We start from the raw sequence: 26,726 nt of genomic DNA, 5'->3' as shown, positions 1-26,726 counted from the left end.
GTAGTTGTTATGTAGATCCCTGCACAGGCTAGATTGGCACTTACATGTTACATACACTTGTTAACTATCAGCCATCACTCTTATTTTTTTAAGTATCAACCTCTGAAACTTTTGTGAACTGTAGATGCTCTGAAGACTCAGGTAGATGACACAATCCCCATCAGCTTTTCAACCCCACTGAGACAGTCAGGAGTGTCGGGCATGGTGGCACACACCTCTGTTCCCAGCATTCAGGAGACAGAGGCAGGTGGGACTCTATGAATTTGAAGCCAGCATGGTCTATAAAAGTTCCAGGCCAGTTCTATCTCAAAAACAAATGAATAAATAAATAATATAAATTTAAGTGATGTGCTTTTCCTAGAAGATGTGGGAAAGATCAGCAGTGGGTCTCAGAAGATCCTACCAAAGCTCTCAGGCTCCCCCCGCCCCCAACACAGGCGTTCACTGTAGCCCTGGTGACCTGAAACAGACAATGAAGATCAAGTTGACCTCTTCTAACTCTGTCTTTCAAGTGCTGGGGTTAAAGGCGTGTGCCGCCACCGCCTGGCGTGAATAGGCACAAGAAGCTGAAATCATCAGGGTGCAGGCCACAGCTTCTACATACCGTGCATGCGCATACACTTCCACACGATCCTGCAGTATCCTGACGATGAGCCAGAAGTCAGGCAGGGAGGGCCCAGGAAGGCCTGAGAATGAAGGCTGTGGAGGTACTGGTCCAGGTGGAGTCCGAAGTGTGAAGGGGGCTTTCTCACCAAGGGTCTCACTGGGACCCTCACTGTCTGAGCCACTGCTGCCACCATCGTAACCTGTGTCAAATGTGCTCACATTCATCCCATCCTTAGCTGAGCCTGAGTCTTCTGATTCTCAAGAGCATCAGGCTTGACAGTCTCTTTTAAGTAAGTCCCCTGATACTTTCTCCTGTGTGGTCCTAAGCCCACACACCATCAACCTGGGGTGCTCCAGCCCCACTCTGACCTTACCTAGGTGGTCGGAGTCCACACTGCCTTGACTGGACATAAGGCTTAGTCCCCGGGTAGGCCCAGGCTGACTGCCTGTACAGAGAAAGAGAAATGCCTGGTGTGTCTCTGGATCCTGTGGCGGATCTGCCAGTAGAAATGGAAGCTAGGAGAGACAGCTATGGCCCCCAGACTATGCTGCCTATCTTCTTACCTCCCTGTGACAAGCGAGGCAGGCTGATGAGAGGGGTGCCTTCAGAATCCTCCAGGGAGCCAGGGACTTGGGGGCTGGCTATCAAGACCTGAAGAGTAGACATCAGAACTGAGATTTAGCTCCATGCCAACTGCCACACCTCTTGGTCCTCAAGTCAGACTTACCTCCCCTTCAGCATCTTCAGCCTTGTCTTCATGGCTGTGCCAAGCCCAGGCCGCTGAAGGGGGCTCCCCATGGAGTTCACCTGGTTGTTGGCCAGCTGCCACAAAGAAGAAGCCACTGTCAGGATCCTCAAGGAGAACGTGGCCAGGGAGGTGAAGGCGTCGGAACTCCTAGGGAAGGAGCCAAGATCATAGTTTAGGCAGGATTTCTCATTTGACGCTTTGACTACCACATCATCACTGCTGAGGTAAGAAAAGGTTAGGTGACTTGGCCAAGCTCAGCAGGCCCAATAACAAGGTGGAAAGTTAGGTCTACTGTCCATGAAACTGGGCTATCAGGCAAGTGGGGGAGGAGTAGATGATATGGCAAAGAATCAAATTCTGGGGATTCAAATAGAGATGGGGTCTTTCTTTCTGGGATTCAAGGAGGGACGGGCCCCCAGGAAAGCAGTAAGTGTTCTGAGAGCAGCTTACCTCCTTGAACTGTGTGAGGGAGCGTTCTGGCCCAAACACAAAACTCAGAGGGGGAGCTTGGCGAAGACAGGTAGAGCGTCCTGAAGAGCTATGGATGTGGGCAGCTGCTCGGTGTAGGACAGCGCTCTGGGGCATGCCCCCTCTTCGGAGTGCCCCTACCATCTCATCTTCTAACAACCAGCGGATCTATAGTCAGAATGCAGGTGCAAGTCCTTATTGGGACATCCTCAACCCCAAACCAAAAAGATACCGGAAGATAGACTGCCTTACAGATCAAGAGAGCTCTGCCTCAGCCCTAGGATAACGTTAGGTACGGCGCTGGAAGGCTACTGCTTACACTGAAGGGAGAAGGCTCTCACCTCATTCATTGTGTTCTCAATAGCCAGTCTGTGGGGTGTGGCCAGATTGGACAGTCCTGGGTGCCTAAGTGAAAGAAAGGTTTATAAACTAGTTTCCCAAGAATGAAACTGAGGGGGAGTAAGATACTGAGAGGGAGATAAGGATGTACCTCTCTTCTTCTGGGGGTGGTAGTGGGGGCCCTAGGCCATCATCTGACCTTAAAGATGATGGCTGCCCCGGGGACCGTGGGAATGAAGTGCTGCTCTCAGATGTCGACCTAAGCAGGGTGGGAGCAGAATCAAAGATCAGGAGCTACTATCCTCCTAGGGTTTCCCAAGGTCTCCTTATTCCCCGAAGCCCCAGAGCCTGCCAAGCTTGCCGCCGTACCGGTGGTGCTGAGGGTCTGTGGCTGGGGGGAGTTCCACTTCCAGGGGCAAGGTCAACACAAAGACATCCAGAGTGATACTGAGGTCCCTCAAGGGGACTCGGCCTCCAACTGGGGGTCCCTCTAGACTGGAGAGTACCTGGCCTGTGAGCGAAGTAAAATCAGGGGTTCCTGTGTGTTCTGGACAAAGTATGGCTTCCCGAGTTCCAAGTGACACTAAGTCATTCTCCCAGGCTCTCCCCTGCCCTCTCAAGGGCAGGCAGGCAGGCAAACCAGCCATATGGGGACCTTAGGCCTTCCTCCTGGCTCCTCAAAACTCACCCAGGCAAGTGGGCAGGCTGGAGACAGGCACTGAGCTGTGCTGTCCACGCAACCGCACAGAGCATGTGAGATGTAGAAAGAGGGGTGGCAGGTCATGCATGAGGCTGTCAGGCCCAGTGGGTGAGTCACCCCCTAAGATACTGAAGGAGTCTTCATCGGGGTTCACAGTGTCTGCATCTGACAGAGACGCGGAGTCTAGCCCAGCAGGCCCCGGGTCTGGTTCCCGGCTCTCACGGTATTCCACCTCCAGCTCTGGATCACTTTCAGTGACCACACAGCAGGCAGACATGTCCCCTAGCAGCACAAGACATGTGGTCAACAGCAGAGAAAGCAGTGGGACCACTCAAGCCTGGCGTGAAACAGCCATTCTACTTTGACCCGCTTGTTCACATCACACACCTTCCTCTCCCACGAGCTCAGCCTCTGAAAACTCCAGGTCACTGACTTTTCTGTCTACAGTGTCTCGAGGTCCCTCATCCTTGCGAGAGGAAAAGGCAGGTAATCAAAGCAAGACATCCAGGTGTCAGAGGACCAAGATTCAAAAGGACTCAGATGGGCTGGGGCGTTCCTCTGGGGCTCTGGGTTGGGGCGCGAAGAAGGAAAAGAAGAGAGGGACTCTCACCTCTCGCCGACTGGATGGAGGGCAATAGAAGAAGTAGTGGGGACTGGAGGGTACTGTGCGGAAGTGGAGGCGACTGATCTCCAGGAACTTCTCCTGTTGTGGGTTTAGAAGGAGGCTATGAGGTCCGCTACCCTTAAAGGACACTAGTCCATCCTCAACCCAGGGAAGACGCTGAGGGTTACAGAAGCAGGACTCTACCAAGTTCCCACCTGGATGAGGCCATGAAGGGCATCATGTGCCTCTCCTCTAAGCTGGCAGACATCTGTCAGAGAAATCTCCGGACCAGGGTCTAGATTCCCAAGGACCCGGGTGCTCTGGAACTCGGGCTCACTGAGATCCTCAGTCTCTATACTGGGTCGGAAGAAGCAGATCACTGTCAAGAACCACCAAGTGCTAGAACAGCAAACATCTGTCTCTCTCTAGAGCGTGCTAGAACAATGGCTTGGGAGGTGATGAGGGGACTCAACCCTCTCTCTCCCTCTGGGCTCTAACTTCTACCTTTCTTAGAGACAGGGTGCCCCCTTCTGACTCCCATCACTGAATGGAGGGTGGTATCGTTCAGTATAAGCGGAGACCAGGAGAAGCAAAGCTTTTTGGAAGAGAGTGTTCACTTAGAAGGGGTCATGGAAATGGGGAGTTGGTGGCTCCAGAGCCCTGGGGTGGAGTCCTTGATACCCTCAGTATTCTAGATGCTCTTTTCTCAACAGCAACACACTGTAGAAGCTAACAGCATCAACCATCCTGCCTTGTCCTTCCCTCTAGCCTCCCTTCGGCAAGGAGCTGTGGAGCTGTGGAGGCCCACTGTAGGGACTTGGGAATCAACACGTACTTTTGTGCTGAGCTGATACATTCCTGTTAGTTGGGGGAATCTTGACGATTATGGAAGACATCAGAAAAATTTCTGTTTTCACTTCTGGGAATGGGTTAGCTAACTCAGCTAATCAGAACACCATAAGCTAGAAGAGATGGGGCATGCCTGAGAGGGAGACTGCTGCCAAAGCCAAGTGGGACAAAGCAGATGCTCTGAAAATGAAGCCAGTGACCAGGCACCTGCTTCTCAGGTGTACTTCTCTGGACTGGAAGGTCTTGCTTGTAGGGACTTGGTCAATGTGTCTCCTACAACCCTGCTTAACAACCTTCAAGAACAATCCTAACCTGGACTCAGAAACTAGGATAGCTCGTTCCCGGGGCTCTGGTCCTTCTTCGATGCTACTGCTGAAGGGTCCTGGACTGAGAGGACCAGGGCTTGGGGGTGCATGAGGCAAACCCCAAGTATGGCCACACAGTGCCAGCAGGAAAGAGGTGATGTCTACTTCCTGTAGTAACTCCTCGCAGGCATCTACAGCTGTCAGCAAATCTTGGCAGGCCACTTTCTGTGATTGTTGTAAGCTTCGGAACAGCCCTAGCAGAAATAGAATGGACCGCAGCGGTCAGCTGTCATTGTCCTTCCAGTCCCAACCCTGCAACCCTTTTCTTCCACCCTCAGGTACACTCCTTCCCTGCATGATATTCCTGCTCACCGCGGACATAGCACCGCTGTGCGTGCTCCTGCAGCAAGGCGCAGTGGGTGGCTGCTTCTTTATATCTGGGCTCCATCCAGGCTGAGGATGAGGAGGGGTGGTCCAGGTACTGAGTCCTAGGAATGGGAGGGAAAACAGAGCCTGGCAGATTCCCCTAAATGATGCCTTGGCCTCATCAGCCATTCAAACTCCAGAGGAATGTAGAGAGCCTTAGCAAATGTATTCGTGATTAGGGGTGTCTGATGATCTGTTGGGGGATACAGCTAAGAAGCTGAGTTCCTGAATGACCAACAGTCTGTCTACACCTGAGTGTGTACCCAGGCCTTGGCTGGAGGAGGCCAAGAATCAAAATGGAGTACACTCACCGGAATATGAGATCTCGTGGTGCTTGAGGAGGCTGCAAGCCAACCATTTGCTCCCTCAGTGCTTCCAGAGAACAGCTATAGATGTAGACAGGACACCGGGTCCGGGGCCCATCTGCACCCTCTGTCTGAGGAGCCTGGCGCCCACTGTAAGCCGGTAAGTCTTGGCAGGAGGCCGGGCTTGGCTCTCCTGGGTCCTGGGAACTATCTGTGAGGAGAGGCATCCATGATCTTCAGACCCGCTCTGGGCTTCCCAACCCCATCTACCTCAACAACTCCAAGCGGCAGCCTTACCACTAGCAAGTGTTACACTGAGGATGGGAACTTGGGACTTTGTAGCCTTAGCCCCAGTCCCGCCCAGGTCTTTCAGGCTGGGAACTGCATTCCAATCCCCAAACTTAGGTTTTGTTTCTTCTTGAAAGGAACCCTCCAGGCCATAGGCTGCCAGATGTTGGACATCTGAAGAGGAAAAGAGCGGCAGCTATCAGTGCTCTCTGGTGGGCTGGGGAGGAGCTCAAGGGTTTGTATCAGTGGGATTGGTGAGGAAGGTCAGCCATCAGTACCTGTGAAGGTAGCTGGGAGAAAAGTCAGAAACACGTGCTGAGGGCTCAGAAGCCTTGCATAGCAGTGCCACTGAGGGGTCTGGGCAGACGGGGAAGGCCTGAGAACTCCAGGAATGCCTACACTCTGTAAGAGACAAACAGAAAACAAGAGCAGTTTACAAGGGAACATTCTAAGTCCCATTCCCTTCTTCCACCCTGACCCGGTTCCTCATAGGTATAGCATGAAAGGTCCAGAGAGAAGGGGATGCCAGAACTCTGTCGAGGCAAAGGGAACCTGAGCAAAGGTGTGTGGTGATGGAGGGATGTAAGCATGGTAAGCGCTCAGGGAAAAGCAGTAGTGCTGACCGGGGTAGGAAGGGCGGAGTCTCCAGTGGCCTGGCGGCTGTTGCCTGCTGGATCCTTTGGGACCGTGTGGCCCCCCACTAGAGGACCTTCTGAACCTATAATGGGGTAGAGATGGTGGAAAAGGGCAGGACCAGCACAGAGGCAGGGCTCTGAGGTGAAAGGGTGGGGAAGGAGGCTAGAACTCAAAGACGGAAACCACCCTGGGGTAGAGAAGGGCAGGGCTGAAGAGTGGCATTAGGAAAGAAGTGGAGAGCTCACCTGAATCACGGCAGCTCCGCCGCAGGATCTCATTCAAGAAGGCGGCCTGGTCGGCGGGAGTCAGTGGGATCTCTCGGTCACTTAGCTCCTGCCCCAGGCAGCTGTGCAGCAGGCACAGCACCATGTCGTTGGTGGGACAGGGCCCCTCGGTGAGAGGCACACCCTCTGGCTCTGCCCGACACACACTCTGCTCAGCAATGCTGCCAATGTCCCCGGCTCCACCCTGACCAGCAAAGCCCTTCCTTCAGCCTCAGCCACCCTGTCACTCACTCACTGTGCTGGCTGCCCCGCTTTCTACCTTCTGAGGGGCCCAGTTCTGCTGGCTCCCAAGTGTACCCACCTCTGGAGAGCAGTAGGAGAAACATCTGCAGCTGCTGGCACTGCGGCAACAACCCTAGCAGGTCAAACTGGAAAGGGATCTCATGGACACAGGAGTCTCTTCCTTGGTCCAGTCCTACTGGGAGAGAATAGGGCACAGTGAGACCCAGGGGACCTATCTGAGGCTGCCTTCTCCCATCTTACTACCCTGCAAACCCTCTCCACTGACCATCTGAGACCCGTGGCTCTGGGGGCACAGGACCCCACTCCTTGCTCTGGCATAGCTGTATCAGGTATTCAAAGGTCAGCAGGGAACCTATGCAGGCAGCATCCCGTGGGTGGAGCTAGGAGAGAAACACCAGATGATAATGTCATTCTATCCAATTTCCCACCTCTGGTCCCAAGAAGTGCATAGCTACAGTCTCCAAGCACAGTATAATCCGGTAGGAGGTAGAGGACAGTCCTGGGGTCACTCACAGCTTGAGGGATCTCAGAGTAGGTCAAATCTTGCAGGTGTTTCCAGCTTTCAGGGCCTGGTCCAATTCGTCCATACTGAGGCTCCACCCACACCTCGGTGACCAGATTGAGCTCTGAATCCCCCTCTAGGGCCTCCACCTCCACATCATTGTCATCATCTGTTGAGAAGCTAGAAGAGGAGGAGGTTTAAGCCTGGAAGAAGTCCAGTGGCAGCTGGGGGCAGGGGGATGAGGCCAGCCACATGGCCTACGCAGACAAGCATGTACCCAGCATGGATCATCTAAAACCAGCAGCTCTCTGCTCTGGTTTGGGATAGAGGTCATATTAGAGTATGGTAGCCAGACATCCAGGTGACCTGGGGGAGGGGACTCTGCAGAGGTGGTTCAGAGGTCAGAGCCTCACCTACCTGTCTTTAGTGGAGGTAGAGTGTGGGGGGAAGAGGATGTACTGGACAACACATGTGTGCTTCTCTTCAGCTGCAGCCTGCCCCAGTGGTTCATTCTGTGGATAAACGGAAGATCCTGTGCGAAACCCAGGCAGCGGAGTGGCCTAGGTCCCTTAATCTGGTGAGGCGGTTTCTAGCAGTCACCACCCAACTGAAGGCAAGTGTCCCAAGGTTCTGATGGTCTTTGGGGTTAGTTTCAGGAGGGATGGCTCACACCTGAACTGGAAGCTCCAAAACCATGTTGATGATTCCTTCTCCGCTACAGGCAAAGTGGAATCCTTCAGAAAGCCGGACCCTGAAGCCCCAAAAAGACAGGACAGAGCAGAAAGATGAGGAAAGAGGAATTCAGTTCAGTGCTCCAACTTCCCACCTCCCAGGAGCTGTCATGTGACCTAGTCCGCTGGAGGCCTGCAGAGATTAGCAGTTCCTTAGAGTGTACAGGACCAGAGGCCAAAATTAGCCGAGCTGGGGAGTACAGAGCGGGAAGGCAACAGCAGGAACTCTGGATCGATAGCGGTGCTTGGAGATGGGAAGTGTCCGGCTTAGGCCTACACTTATTTCTCTCCTTGCCCTAGCTGCCCTGCTGGCTTGCAGACGTACTCGGTGAGAACAGAGAGGAGCTGGGCGATAGCGCTGAGCGGCAGGGTTGGGGCCAGGCCTGATGGGACACTCCACAGCCAGCGATGATGGTAGAGGTAGCGCGACAGCGACGCGAGGCTGGATGAGGCTGAGCGGCCTGACACCAGGGGTAATGGTCCTGGTGGCTCCAGTGTCAGCAAGAAGGGTGCTCTGTAGTCCAGGGGTAGCTTCTCATACCTGAGAAACAGGGCGGCTCTCCAGTGGATTTCTGCTCACAGTCTTCTCTCGTGCCCCGAGGCTTCTTCCCTGTCCTCTATACTGACCTGATAAGGAGCTTGTCTAGTGGTTTATGAAGGACTACAAGGCACGGCCGATCAGACAGGGCCTGCTGTGGCCCCAGTGTGGGGGGTGACTTGGAGGGAGAGTTGCCACCACCAATGCCCCCTAGTCCTTTTCGCTTCACCTTGGGTGTTGGCTCCTTACTTTGCACCCGGTGAGGGAAACGAAGGCGCAGGATCTCTTCCTGCAGGCCTGACACAATCTGTGGGGAAATGTGATCAGACTCCCTGATTCCCAAGCCCTTCAGGTCTGGGAGAAGGGAGCCACAGTCAGAGAGAGAACCTGCCCTGTCATGGTCCTCAAGCCTCAATGGGTCTGGGGACACCTCTCCTTACTGAGCTAGGACTAAGCCAGGAGGACTGAGGAAACAGGTCATCCACCAACAGCCAGAAAGAACTCCTTAGTCAGATGTCAATCAGGGCACTCAGAGGCTAGCTTACCTTATGCCGGGCCTGGGCTGGTGTGCCAATTGGAAACCCCAGACGAAGAACCATGCATGGGGTCTTGGAAATGATGCGGACCATGTAGAAGGAGGAAGGGGGCTGGTCTGGGCCACTGGGGAGAAATGGGACTAAGTGAGAAGTTCTGAGCTACAGTAAATGGTCTTCAGGAGTATGGATGAGCTCTGAGGTTGGAGGGAGAGACTGGGAAGAGGTGTGGAGAAGGGTAAGGAAATACCACTTTGCCCACCTGGAGAGCAGCTTGACGTAGGAATAGCCCTCAACCAGCACAAAGCTGCTCCAGTCTCGCAGCAGAGAGGTCAGTGAGGAGTGTGAGATTCTGCACTGGATAGTGCTATAGCGGCCATTGCTGCCCGGGGTGTGCAAGTGCTTAGGGAGTGGTCTAGGGACAGGGTGGGAGAGTGAGGTCAGATCTGCTAGCCCCAATCTCTTCTAGACCCTGAGGTCATGGAAGCTGATGAGCAGGAAGGCTTGGCCACAGTTGGCACTCTTCCCGTCAGCCCTCTTCCCCAGTGTGTTCCTCTATCAGAGCCAAGACCCAGGCCTGAGAGTACCCACGTGTCATGCTCCAGGATTAGCACCAGGCGATGCATGTGCAGCCATCTCTGACAGGAATTAGCATCCATGGAAAGCACTGGCTTCCAGTAGGCGGCAAACTGGGCATGGGATGAGTCGGAGCCACTATGCTGAAGGGAAAGCACCTGGAAACAGAAAGATCAGCCCTTGGGAAACAGTTGTAGAGAAGCAGAATACAACCTCGGAGTAGCAAAGAGTTATGCTAAACTCAGTTCAGGGGGGTCAGAATTGGGTTGTGGTTAAGGCACTCAGGCCAGTCTGGGACAAAGGCAAAAACTGGTTTTCAGCGTGAAGGCTATGTCAGGATGACTGACCAGGGAACGGACTGGACAGCCCTGCTGATCCAGCAGGAGGACGGAACCTGCCTATCTTATATTGCTGACTTCAGAGGAAACTGCTCAGAGTTGGCAAGGCCTAGTGACGAGGCCACTGCACACTCCCATGGTCTCTGTGCTCACTGTACCAGGCTACCAGCTGCAGGCCGAGTAAGAGAGTCCAGAACTGAAGTTATGGTCTTCAAGAAGTACTCAGTTCACATGGCTGGTGGTGGTTGAAAACAGGTAATGAGTAGGTAAGGGAGGCCCAAGGTGGCTGCATGGAGATGCGCAAGGGCAATGGTAGCCTGCTAGGACACCATCACCTAAACATCCTGCAGAATGGCCATCTGCTAGGATGCCTGTCTGTTCAGGCCCTCTTTTTCTAGTACAGTTTTCCTAGGGCATTAGGATGCAGGAAGAGGAGAGATGCTTTCAAAGCTAAAACTGGTTTGGGTGCCTCAGACTTGAGAGAGAAGGAACAGTGGTGGTTCTGACCTCGAGTCTAAACCGCATGAATGGGGCTACGGAGTTTCAGGACCTCTTACCGGGGTGGTGGAGCCAGGAGGAATGTAGAAGAGGGGCACTCCACTCTTGGTGCTGTCGGGAAGTGTGAAGTGTTCCGGCACTGAGGAGAAGGACTGAAGGTGGGCCAGCATCTGGTCTGTCTGGTTAATGCTGCAGAACAAGGACCAAGCCTGAGCTACAGCACACTGCTGGGGGCAGATGAAGGGAACCTCGGGGCTTCAAAGAACTCTGGACATGAACCTGGTACACTGAGTCTCTCCCCCCAGCTGCCAGATGTGTCCTTCTACAAGTGGGGTACTCTTCATGAAGAGGTGGTCTTATTTACCTCTGCAGTGTGTTCCAGAACCGGCGGATAACATGAGTACGATACAGTGAGCGAATAGGTTGTCTCAGTGCACAGGACACATCATGTAAAATGTCATAGCCGCCTTCCATTGTCACTTCTACCCGTGTAACTCGAGGGCCCTCAGGCTCTAGGGGCCAGGGTGCCACAGCCACATACTCAATGCGCATATTGTGTTTCCACAGCAGCACAAGCTTCACCTCCAGCTGGGAGCCTCCTGCAGGGGGCAGGAGGGCAAGCGGGGGTTAGAAGAAGCAGGACTTCAGGCCTGAGTCCTACTCAAAGCCTCACATACCTAATGGAACTCAAGCCTGGCCAGAGTTCCAAACACAGTTCCATACATTTCCAGACCATAGCCTGCCATCCAATGTAGACACCACACCCCCTCGGCTCTTTACCTTGGGCAGGAGATGGAACTGGGAACTACGTGCAAAGAGAACTCAGCCCTGAAAGCACCTCAAAGCCCACTTGTCTTAAATGACAAGCAGAGTCTCTCATGGGTTCACTTAGATGAGTGGTAGTGGGTATCTCCTTTATCTGGCAGGTCCACACACATATAAGTTACCAGAAACCTGTGAACCTGTAGAAGGGTCTAGTGACCCTTACCTTTGGCTAGCGTGACCTCTCGGACACTGTAGCCCTCTCGTAGGCGTACAGACACAGTGCTGACCAAGTCAGCTGGCACCTCTTTCTCAGTGTGCTTCTTTCTGCGCAAGGCCAGGGCAGGGTTGCTGCTTGCGGAGACCAGGTGCTCATTAAACAAGCGGTGCTGAGAACCTGGAGGACCCATGAGGATGGAGAAGGGAAAAATGGTGATCTGTCAGCTGATGGATGGGCAGGGAGGGGCTACACTGAAATCCCTATGAGAGAAAGTACCAGAGAAGCCAACCCCAGCTGGACTAGCAGTCCTCCCAGAGCCAAGGCCACACCATTCTATAGCCACCCTCCCCCACCCACTTACCACAGTAGTACTCAGGGTTCAGGGCTTCCCCACTGCGCAAAAAGGAGTAGAGCAGAAATGCCCGGTGGTAGACAGTCAGACCCAGGTTGCCTGGCTCAGGTTCAGGACAAGTGGACAGGTAGGAGCCAAATGTCGCCATTGCAATGAACTTCATCAATTCCACATTGGGCACATGGCCAAAGCTACAATCGTAAGAGTAAACTCCTCCCACCTGGAGAGAGTAAGCAAGTGGAGACCCTGTTCCACCAGAGGACCGGGAAAGGGAAAGCAGGAGAGGGAAACTCCTGCTTCTGTTTCCCAGACGCTGAGGGGCAGTGGGCCACAGTGCTCCCAGGACAGACCAGCACCCTGCACCCGTCCTCCTATCGAAAGCCCATGCCAGCTGGCTATACCATCCTATGCCCTCCTTCTTCCAGGCCAAATGCTCCTCTCCTTCTCTATAGATTTTGGCAACCGCTCCACTGGCTTCCTGTCAATACACTTCTTGCAAAGTGCTTCTTAAACTTTAAGGTTGCATACAAAACCCTTTGGGATGTTGTTAAAGCACATGTCTGGTGTGGGGCCTGAGAGCCTGCACTGAAAATAAGATTTGGTAATACCAGCACCATGGCTGGAGATCAAACCACTTCTAATCCATAGGCCAAACCCACCTACTTTTTGTCAATGAGGGCTTGTGAGCAGCCACACCTACTCATCTTGCACTTTGTCTGTGGCTGCTTTCACGCCGCTACAGCAAAGCCAAGCAGCTACGAAACAGAAGGCCCACAAAGCTTAAATACTCACTGCCTGACCTCTGCAGAAAATGTCTGCAGACCTGCTCTACATGACTCATTTAATTTCCTGGCCATTCAGTTCCTAACCTTCATCTCTATTCCACACACCTGCAGCTGTCTCCACACTGGCCCTTGGCTTCACTTGGAAAGAATTCATCTTTGCAATTCCAAATTGCCACATCCCACGGTACAATACCCCTTTAGCTTCTTTCCACCCTCTTCCTGCTGTGCTTTGACCTCATTGAGATTGTCTGCCAGGTCTTTGGCCTCTGTTATCTCTGAGTCTATCCGGACCATCCTGAGCCACATTACCCAACCCAGCCTTGACCCTACGATCAAGCCACTCTGAAATCATCACTGCCAAGTATCTGCCCCCTTATTTTCTTCTTACCCCCAAACCCCAACCAGTGTCTCCACTGATACCTTAGTGAAGAAGCTGTGTAGGCTGCTCTATGTCAAACACAATACCCCACCCAACTACATGGTCAGGACTGTCCTCCAATCATTCCCATCTTCCCTCCTCAAGGATCTATTGTCTACTTCTGAGAGGAAGCAGACACCCTTGACAGAATTGATCTGCATTTTAACTTCTAAGTCAGTCTCAGAGAGAGAGAGAGAGAGAGAGAGAGAGAGAGAGAGAGAGAGAGAGACTTGTTCATAAAGAATTGTTCCATCTGTTTCTAGAGATGTTTTCCTGTCAGTTTAGAGATTTTACACTACCAGATCCTTTTTCTGTTTTCCCCCCTAATTTTTAAACCACTCTCAGAAAGCATGATCCCTTAGAACTATGAACAAGCAAACAAAAAAGGAAATTAAAATACACAGAGATTCTCTCTCCCAGTCCAAATGGCTACTGTTAAGAAAACCTCAAATGCCAGTACGGATGCCGAGAGAAGGGGACCCTTACATACTGCTGGCAGGAATGTAAATTGTTTCAGCCACTATGGAAATCAGCATGAAGGGTCTTCAAAAAACTAAAAGTATAACTCCCATATGGCCCAGCCTGACAACTCCAGGATGTGCCCCAAGAACTCTAAATAGGTCAGCACACCGCAGAGATACCTGCGTATCTATGGTTACTGCAGCCATAGTCACAATAGCCAAGTTAAATGATCAGCCTAGGTGTCCAATGAAAGAGGAATAAAAAAATGTGATCTATATACACAATGGAATTTTTTAATTTATTTAATGTGCATTTTAATGTGCATTGGTGTTTTGCCTGTATGTATGCCTATGTGAGGGTATCAGATCCCCTGGAACTGGAGTTATAGACAATTGTGAGCTGCCATGTGGGTGCTGGGAATTGAACCTGGGTCCTCTTAACCACTCAGCCATCTCTCCAGTCCCCACAATGGAGCTTTACTTAGTGATAAAGAACTACATCATGCTGCTTGTGGGAGGAACACGGATCACTAGAAGGCAATCACATTAAGTGACTCAGAAAGCATATATTTCATTTCTGTCATTTGTAGATCCTAGATTTTTTTTTTTTTTTTTTTTTTTTTTTTTTCCTTTTTTCTTTTTTTGGTTTTTCAAGACAGGGTTTCTCTGCAGCTTTTTTGGAGCCTGTCCTGGAACTAGCTCTTGTAGACCAGGCTGGCCTCGAACTCACAGAGTAGATCCTAGATTTTATGCAGATAAAATGATTTGCCTATGACAGCATCAAGGAGAGATGACACTGAGGGAACAAAGGATGAGCAAGAGGTGGGAGAAAGTAAGGGTACAGGAGTAAGTACGGCCACAGCAGATGAAATACCTACTTGTATGACAATGTCTACAAAACCTATTACTATGCAATGAATATGTCAGTTAGAACCATGCTGAGTGTCCACCTTAAAAAGCAAAGTAAACCAAACAGAAAACAAAACAAAACAAAATGCCCTTTATTTCTTTTTGGCTACTAGTCTCTCCTGTTCCTCACTTCAGGCAAATTTCTCACGTCAACATTTATCTTCACCTGTTCCTCTTCTGTCCACTGCAATCCACACTTCCTGTATCACCTCTTCACTGAAATGGCTCGAAAACTTTCCGTGTGACTTCCTGATCAACAAGTCCGAGGGGCACTTTTCATTCCTTGCTCTACTTGATCTTTCTGCTGTTTCTCACTAAGTGAACCACCCCTTCCTTCCAAACCTCCGACTTCTGACATCACACTGCCTCTCGTTCCTTGCTGGTGTTCCCTGGAGCTCTCCTGAGACCTCTCAAGCCCTGCTGTTTCCTCAGCATCAGGATCTGTGTATCCAGCTGCCACGAAGAGCCGCCCTTTATTACCCACATATGCGCACCCTATGCACTTTAAGTGCATCATCTCGCCCATCAGGTAGGCACTCTTACAATCTCCTTTGACAGATGAATCCCACCTAGAGAGAAAGCCATGTACCCAATGTCACAGAGCTAATAAACAATGCCACGGTTCAACCTGGCAGGCTTAATTCTAAAGGCAATGCACCTCACTGCTATGCGGTGAACTACACGGACATCTGACACACGCACAGGTTTGAGTCTGCCATCTTGTCTTTATCATTAGTAAACTGTCCTTGTAAAACACAAGCCCAACTTTCCCTCCACATACCTTCATCACTCAGTGGATTATACTCAAACCTTCTTTACAAAGCAGAATATGTTATTCATGCCCTGGTTACATCTATCCTCAGGCGCCTTGCTTCCCATCGCTCTTGCTCCCTGCCCTGCGAGATCATCCATCCAAATGAGTGGTAGTGTCCTGAATAAGCCTCCCCTTCCTACTTTGGTTAAGCTAGTCTGAGCTGGGTTTTCTGACCCGTGTAACTAAAGCAGATGGGATTAGAACAGACTTGGATTTCAAAGTTTCTATTTATTCCCCCCACAACATTAAGAAAAGGGGACAAATCCTGAGGAAAGCCACCAATAATGAGAGTCCTCTTCCCCCACTGTCACCTACCCTGCTCTAGACCTGGTACCTTCTCCCCAGGAAACCATGTCATCATCTTCACTTGGGAAACCTCGCCTGTAAAACAGCAACCGGCCATTCCTGACTTTGTGAGATATCCCACTTCCCACTCCTCCTTCCTAGAAAACCCTCACCTGCACGAAGGAACAAGCCACAGTGCCGCTGCGGAGCTGGTTCAGTAGTGTCTCACACACGGCAACATCAGGGACACTGGTGACCCCATCTGTGATCACGATGATACCTGAGACAGGTAGTAGACAGCCCTGGAGACCTCAGTATCTGCCCACCAGCAGTTTACCCACTCCCAGCACCTTTCTTCTTCCCCTTTCCTCCTGCCCTCCCGCAGGTGCTCCTACACCACAGGTTTCCTAGATGGTGTCCTTCCCATCAGGTCTCTGTTAGTGCTGAGAGTCCTGGGAGTATGCTCGGAGTTGGCAAACAAGGAAACAAAGCCTGGGGTTCATTAGTTCTGGGAAACCTCAGTCGTTGCCAACAACCTTTACCCTTTCTGAACCCATCTCCCACTTACACCAATAGGTCTTTTACTGACCTGCACTGGAGTTTGAGGGCAGTAGCTGCAGCGCCAAGATGCCCTGACGAATCATACTGACCAGCCCAAGATCAGCTGTCACCATGGAGACGCCTACCTTCCGGCCCAAGGACTCCCCTGATTCTGGGGACTGGTCTTCTGCCTGGCCCAAAATTATAGGAAAAGGAGGAATGGGATCGATAGCACTGCTGCCCCACCTACAGCAGAATCAGAGTTCCCTCCATCTCTCTTGTTTGGTACACGAGACTGAACCTAGGACTTCACATGTGTCAGGCACAGGTCTACCATTGAGTTTACACCCAGCCCTCAAACTGGGACTCAGAACCCAATACTACCCAGGTCAGACAGGTGCAATCCTAAGTACCCCAAGTTCTATTCTCTGCTCTGCTGTGTGCCCATGCCCAGCATATGTGAAGATGTTGAACCACAGACAGGAAGAGAGCAAAGTGCCAGATCAAGAGTCAGACTCTACTGAGGCAGTCTCTCCACCTTCCACCAAGAAAGGCTCCTTTCCATATTTCCCCATCAATGGTCCCAAGTATTCACAGCCAGGCAAATACACAGCAGTCGTCAAACACTATTTGCACAGCCACTTCTAAGGTCTCCAAAGTAACGAGGCAGAACACACTAGCAAGTCAAACAGATTTATCCTGATTGTGCAAAATGCTAAATAGAGATCAAAGCTGCCCATGGTCACTTCCAGATCCAGGACAGGAGAAGAAGAAAAAAGAAAAAAAAGGTAAAACAAACAAACATCTTTTCTCCCAGCAAGAGTCCGTGAGCTGCCTGTGTCTAGCAGGGAGCCTGTCCTGCCTGTTCACTAGCGCTCCAGCAGTGGCTCACTCTGCCCTTTGCTTAGCCCTTGTCTGTGCTCTCCCTTCTCTAGTGGGCCATGGTTCCTCTTTACCCTCTGTTCTTAGGGATTCTCTGAAGGGCTTCTGCCCGCTTTCTTTCCCACTTACCTGGCTCTGGGGCTCATACTGCTGTTGCAGCATAGTGGCCACCTTATCCTCAAAGAGGCAGAGCTGCTCATACACCTGCTGCAGGAATGCCTCCCGTTGCGAAGGGTCTAAAAGGCAACCCTGCACCAGAACCTGAGAAGCACAAGGGACAAGCTGAGATGGGGTGGGCAGAGCGCTGGACATCACACATCTATTCTTCTGCACATCTCCCTTTGGGGAGTTCTGACTTCTCACCCACAGGCACCCGGAGCCTAACTTCACATCGAGTTCCACTTCCTCAGTCTACTCCAGCACCCTCAACCCAGAAACACTGCAATCTTGCTCAGGAGCTCGGGTCACTATCCACCTTAATCTAGGGTCACAATGTCGCTAAGTCTCCAGGCCTATATTCTGGGCTTCTCATCCCCTACACCTTCAAGGCAATCCTAGGATCTTCTAGTACCTTCCAAGTTAGGCTACGATGTTGTCTGTAAACTTCTACTTCCCTGCCTGGCAAAGTCTTTCTTATTCTAATTTATGTCCTTTCATTCCTCTCTTCTTAAATACATTTCACATTCAAGACTCTTTCTCTGATTAAAGTTCAAAATCCATATTCCCCCTCAATAAAAATCCTTTCCTTCCTTTTACCTGGAGTAGATAATTCCCACTCTTCTTCAAGGAGAAAGTTAAGTCAGCCACTAGGAACTCATCGCTGACCCAGAGGATGCACTACTCCCCAAGCCACTGACATCACCTTTGAAGACTGCTAGAGGTGAACACCTGCCCAAGCTTGCTCTTTCTTCCTCAAGGCTCTGAAGAGAGGGTTCCTCTTCCTCCTCTTTTTCCCAAAGCCAATCCCCCCACTTTTAAATTTATGTATTTATTATTTATATACCAATCCCAGTTCCCTCTCTCTCCCTTCACCCCACTGCACCTCCCATCTGCTCCTCAGGGAGGTTAAGGCCTTCCCTGGGAACTCAACAAAGACTGTCCCGTCCCCTTGTTGAGGCAGGACCAAGGTTCCCCCCATGCCGCCCGGTGCTTAGGCTGAGCTAGGTATCACTACATAAAGAATGGGCTCTACAAAGTCAGGTCATGCACTAAAGTTAGATCCTGGTCCCACTGCCAGTGCATCCTTATACTGTCCAAGCCGCACCATTCCCAAAGCTTGAACCTTTTATGTCTCACTCATTCTCTGCGGGCTCTTCTAGTTCAACCATGAGTAAGTGTCTCCTGAGATGGACCTGCAGATGGTCCCTATGGTGGCCCTCAGGATCATCCTTCTCGGCCCTCCTGCCAAATAATGACTCCTGCTTCTTTGTCCCCTGTTGTTGACTGGGTAAGGGACTCGGGACCCATCCAGGTCTGTAGGATGGTGGGCAGAAAGAAATGCCAGGAACCGGAACCACAAAAATAGGAGAATGTGCTCCTACCAATTAGGACAGTAGGAGACTGAAATACATCTGGATAGAATAATAAGTTTTCACAGCTGGAAGAAGCAGAATACACCTATAATCCCAACAGGAAGACAAGGCAAGTTGATCACGAGTTTGAAGACAGCCTGGGCTACATGTTGAGCACTGGACCACTTTGGACTGAGATCTTGCTCAAAAGATACCCCCACAAAAAATAAAGTCACTAAAAATCCTATTTTTTGCATGGAATAATGTTCTATTTATAAAACCATAGGACATGAGCCATCTATTTTGGAAGGTACACCATGGTTTATCCTCCTCTTTTGGATGAAGAGATGCGGTGAGGGAGGATTAACACACTTAGACTACGAAGTCCATAAAACATTAACAACAGCACCTTTTGAGTATTACATTATGGACAGGGTTTGGTATTTCTCTTAAGGCAGCTTTAAAATCTCCTTCAGGGGACATATTAGTAACATGATTTAACTTCTTCTTCTTCTTCTTTTTTTTTTTTTTTTTTTTTTAGACAGGGTTTCTCTGTGTAACAGCCCTAGCTGTCCTGGAACTACTAGCTCTTGTAGACCAGGCTGGCCTTGAACTCACAGAGCTCTGCCTACCTCTGCCTCCTGAGTGTTGGGATTAATGGCATGTGCCACCACATCCTGGCCTTTAACTTCTTTTTAAAAGCTTCTTCTTTTTTTTTTTTTTTTTTTTTTAAAAAAAATGTATTTAACCTTTTGGGGGGGCTGGAGGGCTGCAGAAGCTGGTTCTCTCCTAGCCTGTTGGTCTTGGGATCAAAGTAAGGTTTTCAGGCATGGTGGCAAGCATCATTTAACCGAAGACCCCTCACTGACCCTTAATGTTTGGTTTGTTTGTTTGTTTCTTTTGGAATAGCAGGATACTATTTGTAGCAACTACAGAGAGAAACAACCTCTCTTTGCCTACATTGCTGTCTTTGTTCAGGCCTCACCCTCTCTCCCATATTTCAATTGTCTTCACAGCCTGTTCTCCCCTCTTTAAGGCTCTCCCCCAATCTACCTTCTATACTGGCCACACACAAGTGACTTTTCCCTTTGTAGAAATCAAAACTTTTGTGGTTCCCTTCTCCCTATGGCTAACTATCTTAACTACGGGTCTCTCTGACTGAAAAGCCCATTTCCCCGTCTTGAATCATTCATTAACCTTTATTTTTCCCTCACGCCTCAGTTCATGCTCCATGACTCGTGGTGCAGGCTTACAGTCCCAGCCATTGGAAGACTGAGGCAGAAGGATCAAACATAACGTCAAAGGTATACGGTGACTTCAAACCATGGATAATCTGGTCAGACGCTATCTCCAAATACAAAGTATAAAAAGAAAGCTGGAGACAACTCCAGGGCAGGGCATTAGTTAGGCATGCATGGGGCCCTAGGTTCAATCCTTAGTACCATCCATATATCCATACATCCATACATGAGCCAGGGATGATGGCACATGTCTGTAATCTTAGTATCTGAAAAGCTGAGACAGAAAATAAGAGTGCCAGGCCAGTCAGGTCTATTTAACAAGATCCTGTCTCAAAAAGAGACTCAGTTTAAACACAGCTTTGTCTAAAAGACTGGGTTTTAGTGGATGCTCCCTATTGGCATTCTCACCGTACCTATGTTAAAACCTATCAGTGCTTTTACCATACTCAGCTGAAACTATCTCCTGTAATCTCCGTCTCCCTCCTAAACTCTTAACCACGCCATCAGGACAGAGAGAATATCTGGTTAATCTGTGCCCCCAGGACTTAGCCTGGACATGGCGTAGCTCAGGCTCTAGTCAGCATTTCCCAAGAGGAATAGCATTTGAATGATTACCTAACAGCTATGCTATTCTTGACTTGGCTATGGGTGTCTGCAAAGCCAGGCCTCTGTTTGGAGACACAACATACAACCACCAGTTAATGCCTGTGTTAGGAGACACCTAAAACTCGGGCAAAGGGCTAGCAGTCCTGCCTTGAGACCTGGCAAGTACCAACTGTCCTGCTAATGCTTCAGACCTTTAACTCTCAAAGAAAATCTGACTGCTGAGCGTGACACTATAGCCATAAGGGGCAGTCTCAGTGCGCTGAGGGTGGCTAAGAGTAGATGAGGGAAAACTGGGCCAGTGTTTATCTAAGTCAAAAAGAGTATTTCAGTAATAGGCTTGGACATTTTCCAAAAGGAGTGCTTTGTGATAGGCTGCACTGCTGGCAGAGAAACCTTTACATTACTTATGCAGTCAGCATTACACCTGACAGTGCACTGGGCCCTCAGAAAATAACCCTTCTCTGCTCTTAAATTACGTTCCTGGGGGCTGTAATAGCTCAGAAGTCACAAAAGGTAGCTGGGTAGTGGTGGCGCACGCCTTTAATCCCAGCACTCGGGAGGCAGAGGCAGGCGGATCTCTCTGAGTACGAGGACAGCCTGGTCTACAAGAGCTAGATCCAGGACAGGCTCTAAAGCTACAGAGAAACCCTGTCTCAAAAAATCAAAAAAAAAAAAAAAAAAAAAAAAAAAAGTCAGAAAAGGATCCTAAAAGACTGTATCCTGGGCTGCTGACAGGAGTCAGAACAGCAGCCACTTCACAGAACTAAAGGAGTTGCTGAGGGGAGGGGGGAACTGGGGTCTTTACCAGGTGTGGGGCGGGGAGAGCAAATAATACAGTCAAGGGCCAGGCAGCAAAGACATTTACAGGATGGGTAGAGAAGCATGTGTCTAACCAATGCCAACTCACCAGAGGAAACTCTTCTAAGACCTGAGCAACAAATCAAGGGGAGAGACTTGCAGGAGTAAATACGATGTAGGCTCAAGAAGCCAGCAGAGGCCAGGGCTGTGGCTCGATGGTAGAGTACCTTCGAGCACGTGTGAAGCCCTGGGTGTTTCACACCTGTAATCTCAGCCTTTGAGAAGTAGTAGGATCAGAAGTTCAAGGTCATCTTTGGCTACACAGAAAACTCAAGGTCAGCCTGAGTGCCTGGGACTCTGCCAAGGGGGAGTGGAGTGGGAGGAGACAGACAGCGAGATGGCAGGTAGATGCTTGCTACCAAGTCTGAAGACCTGAATTCCATCCCTGGAACCCATATGGTAGAAGGAGAGAGCTGATTCCCACACACTGTCTTCTGACTTCCACCAACAAGGTGTAGTCACACAGACACACTAAATGTAATGAGAGGAAGAGAGAGGAGGAGACAGAAAAACTGAGGACCTGGTGCCTGGGTACAAACAGCGGAGACAGGATAAGGGATTTGTCTCAACAGGCTATCAGAAATTCAGTCTGTAAGTACGAGCTGGGAGAAAAGATACCTGGTGAGACTGCAGGCCAATAATGGAGGAATAGGCCTGGATTGTTACATAGATCTCAGGCTGGAAGTCGATACAGGATCCAGGCACTCGGAAGGGCCGAAGCAGCCCGCCCAGACAACGGGACAGAGCATGGAAAACTTCATCAAACAAGATCTCCCCCGTGGAGTCATCCTGAGGGCAATGAAGAGAGAGATCTTACAAGGGAGTCCAAAGCGGTTCTAAGCAGAGTGCAGAAATAAGCAGGTTTCCAGGGCTAGCAGGACCCTTTTCTTATGGCCAACTGTGCCCGTGGACACAGAACAGGCTCCATTCTGAATACCCATCATCCGTTCATAAGCTAGTCTTTTCTCATAAAGTTGAGGTTGTTTTCACTTTTCCCAGCTCTCTCTCTCCTTCTCATCCCCATCCCGTCTTGTTACTATTTCCCTCAAACCACTTACCACGATGCCAGTAGATGGGCTGAGGTCCAGTTCAATAACAAAACGATACTGCCAAGCCAGGAAGGTGACCCGGGTGGAAGGGACAAGAAGGAAGGGCCTTGGGACCACTGGTTCATCTGGCTGCCATCCAGGGGGCAAAACACTGAGGACTTCCAATTCCTGCTCAGACTGAAGCTGACAAGATGGAAGAGGAAGAAAGGGTCGTGGGCAGGAGGGATGACTGCACACTGGTCAGGAAAGCACCCCGTGTCAGGGGGCCCACAACCACCTGTAACTCCAGCTCCAGTATCTCATGCCCTCTTCTGGTTTCTACAGGCACCTACGCACATGTGACATACAGTCACACACAGACAAATTACAAAAAGTTAAAAGAAGAAGGCTGAGAAGAGTTCCCTCTCTTCTTTGGACCCCAATTCGGTCCAGCTACAGCTATGAGGCTGCAGACAAAGTTCACAACCTCTTTAGCATCACTGTCCTCATCTGCAAAACACCAACCAAAAGTGCTGTTGTGCTGTCCAAGGGAATCCTGCCTCCTATGTCCAAAATGACCCTCCACTGGCTCCACTTTTTCACATCCTTTGCTGCACTAGCTAGAAAATGTATGAACAAATTTCCCGTAAGGAAGCACTTCACAGGAAAAGCCACTGCCCCTCCCAGCCTTAGAGCTCTAAGGGAGAGAGAGAGAGAGAGAGAGAGAGAGAGAGAGAGAGAGAGAGAGAGAGAGAGAGAGAGATCCTTCTGGGCCATGCCCTCACCTCCCACCTGTCAGTCACTAGGACATACCAGGAACTCTTGGGGTGTGGCCTGAACAGTTTGATGCAGATGATTAAGGAACCAAGCCAGGCGAACATTTCGGGAGATTCGATAATCTTTTTTCATTAACAGAAACACCTGCCCAGCTTCTTCTACCTAATGAGAGAGGTAAAGGAAAAGAAAAGAGAACATTGAGTGCCCAGTATATACACATCCCGTGCAAGCACTTGTCCAAGGAGCCTACACAGCAAGAGGAGAGGCAGCAGAGCTGATGGTCATCCCTGTCATCATGAAAAGTGCTCCCGACACAGACCCACATCGATGAAAGGAACTTACCTTCTACGGTGTGTTTTCACAAACGTTTACATGAGTTTCTCTTATAAACCATAAGCTCCTAAAGGTAGGAGAGGTGCTTTGTCCTACTTGTATGCCCCTGGGCTTGGCAAACTGATTTACATGAGACCCAGTAAGTATCCGATCTGCTACATGAACACTTGCCAGTAACCGCCTCAGTCTTATCCACAGCAGACACTGAAGAAGCCTTCATTGAATAGTTCAAGATTCCTGAGCAAATGAAGCCTCCTAGGTTGTAGCTCACTCATGTCAAGGTCCTGTGGGTCACATTCTCCACTCACATGCCTATCAACTGCCGATGCTTTAGTTTCTTTCCCCTGAGCCTTCAGAGGTGGCCAGTCCAACAGCATCCTTATTTTTCTCCTATACAGACCCCTGCCAAAAATGACTCTGGACATCTCATCCTCTGTCCACACATACACTATGGCAGCTGTACTCTCACAGGAAGAAACCGATCATTTTGCCAAAATGGTAAATTTTAAGAAACTTGACTTCTTGGCCAGCAGCCTTTCTAACCCCTCCACCCCTGGTTTTTTCACAACCACCCCAAACCTGTACTCCCAGCAGAATGACTTACCTATCATTCACAAAAACTGAATAATCACCTTAGTTATTATATCATTAAAAACTGAATAAGCCTGTTAATGGATAAACAATGTGGTTTTATGACAGCAAGAAACAAAGCAGCCTAATCCTGTGTAGGATCCTAGGAGGATGGGATGGTGAAGGTCCAGCTGAGTTCACTACGTGAGATGCTCCAGATGGAGGGCAGCGACCAGTCCCTGCACTACTGAAGGCACATTGGAGCACTCAGCTTTACAGTTCTTAACCTTTCTCTTGCTCTCAATGCTGTTCTGAATGACTGATGTCTCCAATGCTTAACTGAAGTCTGGTTCACCTGTCAGTTCTTACAGAATTCATCTTGAAACCAGGAATGCCTGCCTAGCTTTCTGGGAAAACTCCCCTTTATCTGTGATTCTTTGATTCAAACATCTCCAAAACCTCCTAAGGTGTCATACATTCAATATGTACTTTATCAGCACCAGAAGGCTAGCTTAATTTAAGCAGCTGGAATGTTTTTCAGAGTGGGCTTCAAACACCAGCTGCGTCAGAATCACTTGAGCTAGTTATTAAAATGCACACTTGATTCCTGGGTACCACCAGAGAGCAACTGAATTAAGAGCTGAAGGAGATCAAGAATCTACATTTTAACTTGTTCCCCTGGGCATTTTTCCATAACACTGTTTGAGAAGTGCTTTAATTAGTTATGTTTCATAGCACTCACAGTCATACGGAGCTTCAAGACCTCAATGCTAACCTCCCGGAGTTTGATGCGCATAACTTTTGAAATAGGCTGATAAACAAGACAAAGCAGGCGTTTGGCGTCAGAGCCCCAGATTCTAATGTGTTCTATAATGTTATGTATGTGACCTTGCAGGTTACTGAAATTTTTTCCAGGCTTCAATCTCTTTAATAGCTAGATAAGATAAGGATATCTTTGTAGGGATACTGCAAAAGGGGGTGGGAGGTAAGTACAATGGCAGAGGGAGGCTATCATTGTTCAGAATATTCATTGAACCCTACATACCATTTACGCCAACCCAAATAAAGTGCTGCAGGCTCTGTGCTTCCTTTTTCCTGGGTTTTGTTCTAGTATCTTTGAGATAAAGGGCCAAATCATCCTCTAACCCCTTTCTAAAACATGCACTATCTTCCTACAACATAATGTAGATCCTTCCCTCCTATCCTGAAGCCTCTCACCATTATAAACCTGAACTTCTAGCATGATCTCCACATGAACTTCTCTCTCTCCAGTCTCCCCTTACCCACCACTACAGTAAAAGCAGGCAGCAAAGTGTTAAGAGCACCTTGGACCAAATGCTGGCTCTGTCAGTCTCTGTGAACAGGGATAACAAGACTATATCATAAGGATTGTACCTGTACTAGATACTTAGAGAACTTAAACTGCATAAGTTCCACCTTACTGCTTACAGAAGGAGGTCAAATGTGCCATTAAACCTGAAACATCCTCATTTGCTCCTCTGACGCACCCACTGCGATCCAACATTCACTTATTCCTCAAAGCTTAGGAGGGTATCAGTCTTACACACTGCATCCACCTAACACGCTGCACAACTTTGGATCCAGAGCAGCACTCCTCTTTCTCTCTTGGGAACCTAACAACTCCAAACATCGCTTTGTCTTCTTGGCATTCTGTTTCTAGACTGCTCATTTTTTTTCACACACGTAGCTTCTTCATCACATTCATGCAGCCATAAACATGTGCGTACTCCTACATATGTATACAGACATACGTATTCTGTGTACACAAAGAAAAGCACACGTATCATAGTGCACACATGGAGGTCAGAGGACAACTGGTAGGTCTAGAGTTAGATCATCTATTTGGAAGTTCTAGCCCTAATACTAGCTGTGCAACTGTGTTCTTTTTTAATAGCTGTACCTCAGTTTCCTGAAAGGGGGGTGATAATGGTGTTTCCCTTATAGGGAGGAAAGAGCCGGTAACAGTAAAGTGCTCAGAATGGTGGCTGACGCGGAGTGAGGATTATACAAGCAGCCATTACTCTTTGCATCATTATACACATCCGTCACTCCTCCCTCCTAAATATTCTGCTGTGGTTCTGGACATTCGAGTCAGTATTTTGTTTCCTTCTCAGATCCTCTAATCCGGCGAGGATGAGTAATCCTAAAGAATCTTAGCATGATAAGGCACCTTGCCTGCTGATTTTCGGTTTTCTGCTCTGGTATAAGAGAATAAAAAATGCCAGATTCCTTACACGAGTTCCTCGCATCTAAGGGGTGCCTCATGTGACTTAACTTATGCTCCCCAAGACACATCACAGAACAAAGATTTTTATAACGAAGGAAACAGGACCTGGGGAGTTAAGGCTGCTACGATGGTTGCAGGGCTTTTCCAAAAGCATGGACGCTAAAGAGGAATCAACTCATGCTGTTGATTACATTCCAGCTGATGAGATGCAAAAATCCGCAAAGTCGGTCAGCTTCGGTGTGACCCAATGAAAAGAAACCTCAACTATTAACCCAACCACGAGTTTTGTCAGCACCACTCTCTCTAGGTCTGTGGGTGGGAGACGCGGCCCACGATGACATTTGAGTAAACAAAACAGCTACGGCCTCCTCGAGGCTCCGGAGGGTGGAGGCTGCTACACGCCTGCCCTCGGGCCTCGGCCCCGCGCCCGCCCGCCCCTCACCTCCGGCTCCGGGCGCTCCGAGGCCATCACACTGCCCTCCCGCGCCGGCCCGGGCCAGGGAGGCTGCTCCACTCCTGACCTCTGACCCAGCTAGCTCGGAACCGGGCAGGAACCGGAAGTCGTTGGGCGGGCCGCGTTCTGAGTTTTCTGATTGGTGGGCACAGCC

At 49.8% G+C, this 26,726-nt stretch overlaps 1 protein-coding gene across 4 annotated transcripts in view; it reads right to left on the bottom strand.

The window, feature by feature from the left end:
- The window catches only part of Szt2 (SZT2 subunit of KICSTOR complex), a 46,776-nt gene extending 20,126 nt beyond the window's left edge, over positions 1-26,650 (bottom strand). Inside the window, exons 1-40 of one of the 4 annotated variants that reach the window (XM_038335572.2) lie at positions 26,561-26,650; positions 23,004-23,129; positions 22,221-22,394; positions 21,781-21,951; positions 17,076-17,207; positions 16,114-16,255; positions 15,698-15,804; positions 11,862-12,072; positions 11,507-11,677; positions 10,883-11,117; positions 10,578-10,707; positions 9,698-9,840; positions 9,369-9,521; positions 9,119-9,233; positions 8,663-8,880; positions 8,361-8,576; positions 7,977-8,055; positions 7,722-7,816; positions 7,316-7,484; positions 7,068-7,182; positions 6,861-6,974; positions 6,521-6,691; positions 6,263-6,357; positions 5,918-6,041; positions 5,649-5,813; positions 5,358-5,562; positions 4,993-5,108; positions 4,628-4,874; positions 3,682-3,823; positions 3,473-3,565; positions 3,250-3,328; positions 2,851-3,144; positions 2,532-2,673; positions 2,314-2,421; positions 2,165-2,228; positions 1,806-1,991; positions 1,335-1,502; positions 1,171-1,258; positions 981-1,052; positions 605-806 (exon numbers count right to left, since the gene is read on the bottom strand). In XM_038335572.2, coding sequence (XP_038191500.1) covers positions 605-806; positions 981-1,052; positions 1,171-1,258; positions 1,335-1,502; positions 1,806-1,991; positions 2,165-2,228; positions 2,314-2,421; positions 2,532-2,673; positions 2,851-3,144; positions 3,250-3,328; positions 3,473-3,565; positions 3,682-3,823; positions 4,628-4,874; positions 4,993-5,108; positions 5,358-5,562; positions 5,649-5,813; positions 5,918-6,041; positions 6,263-6,357; positions 6,521-6,691; positions 6,861-6,974; positions 7,068-7,182; positions 7,316-7,484; positions 7,722-7,816; positions 7,977-8,055; positions 8,361-8,576; positions 8,663-8,880; positions 9,119-9,233; positions 9,369-9,521; positions 9,698-9,840; positions 10,578-10,707; positions 10,883-11,117; positions 11,507-11,677; positions 11,862-12,072; positions 15,698-15,804; positions 16,114-16,255; positions 17,076-17,207; positions 21,781-21,951; positions 22,221-22,394; positions 23,004-23,129; positions 26,561-26,587 — 5,804 coding nt within the window. In that variant the 5' untranslated portion in view covers positions 26,588-26,650. Of the gene's footprint in view, positions 1-604; positions 807-980; positions 1,053-1,170; positions 1,259-1,334; positions 1,503-1,805; positions 1,992-2,164; positions 2,229-2,313; positions 2,422-2,531; positions 2,674-2,850; positions 3,145-3,249; positions 3,329-3,472; positions 3,566-3,681; positions 3,824-4,627; positions 4,875-4,992; positions 5,109-5,357; positions 5,563-5,648; positions 5,814-5,917; positions 6,042-6,262; positions 6,358-6,520; positions 6,692-6,860; positions 6,975-7,067; positions 7,183-7,315; positions 7,485-7,721; positions 7,817-7,976; positions 8,056-8,360; positions 8,577-8,662; positions 8,881-9,118; positions 9,234-9,368; positions 9,522-9,697; positions 9,841-10,577; positions 10,708-10,882; positions 11,118-11,506; positions 11,678-11,861; positions 12,073-15,697; positions 15,805-16,113; positions 16,256-17,075; positions 17,208-21,780; positions 21,952-22,220; positions 22,395-23,003; positions 23,130-26,223; positions 26,373-26,560 lie in introns of those variants that run through there. The other 3 variants (XM_038335573.2, XM_038335574.2, XM_038335576.2) reach the window with 3 other exon arrangements.
- Positions 26,651-26,726: the final 76 nt, after the last annotated feature.

This window comes from Arvicola amphibius, chromosome 6 (genome assembly GCF_903992535.2).
Source record: "Arvicola amphibius chromosome 6, mArvAmp1.2, whole genome shotgun sequence".
Lineage (NCBI taxonomy): Eukaryota > Metazoa > Chordata > Mammalia > Rodentia > Cricetidae > Arvicola > Arvicola amphibius.
The sequence above is the reverse complement of the archived record's forward strand: the minus strand, read 5'-3'. Positions and strand labels throughout refer to the sequence as shown.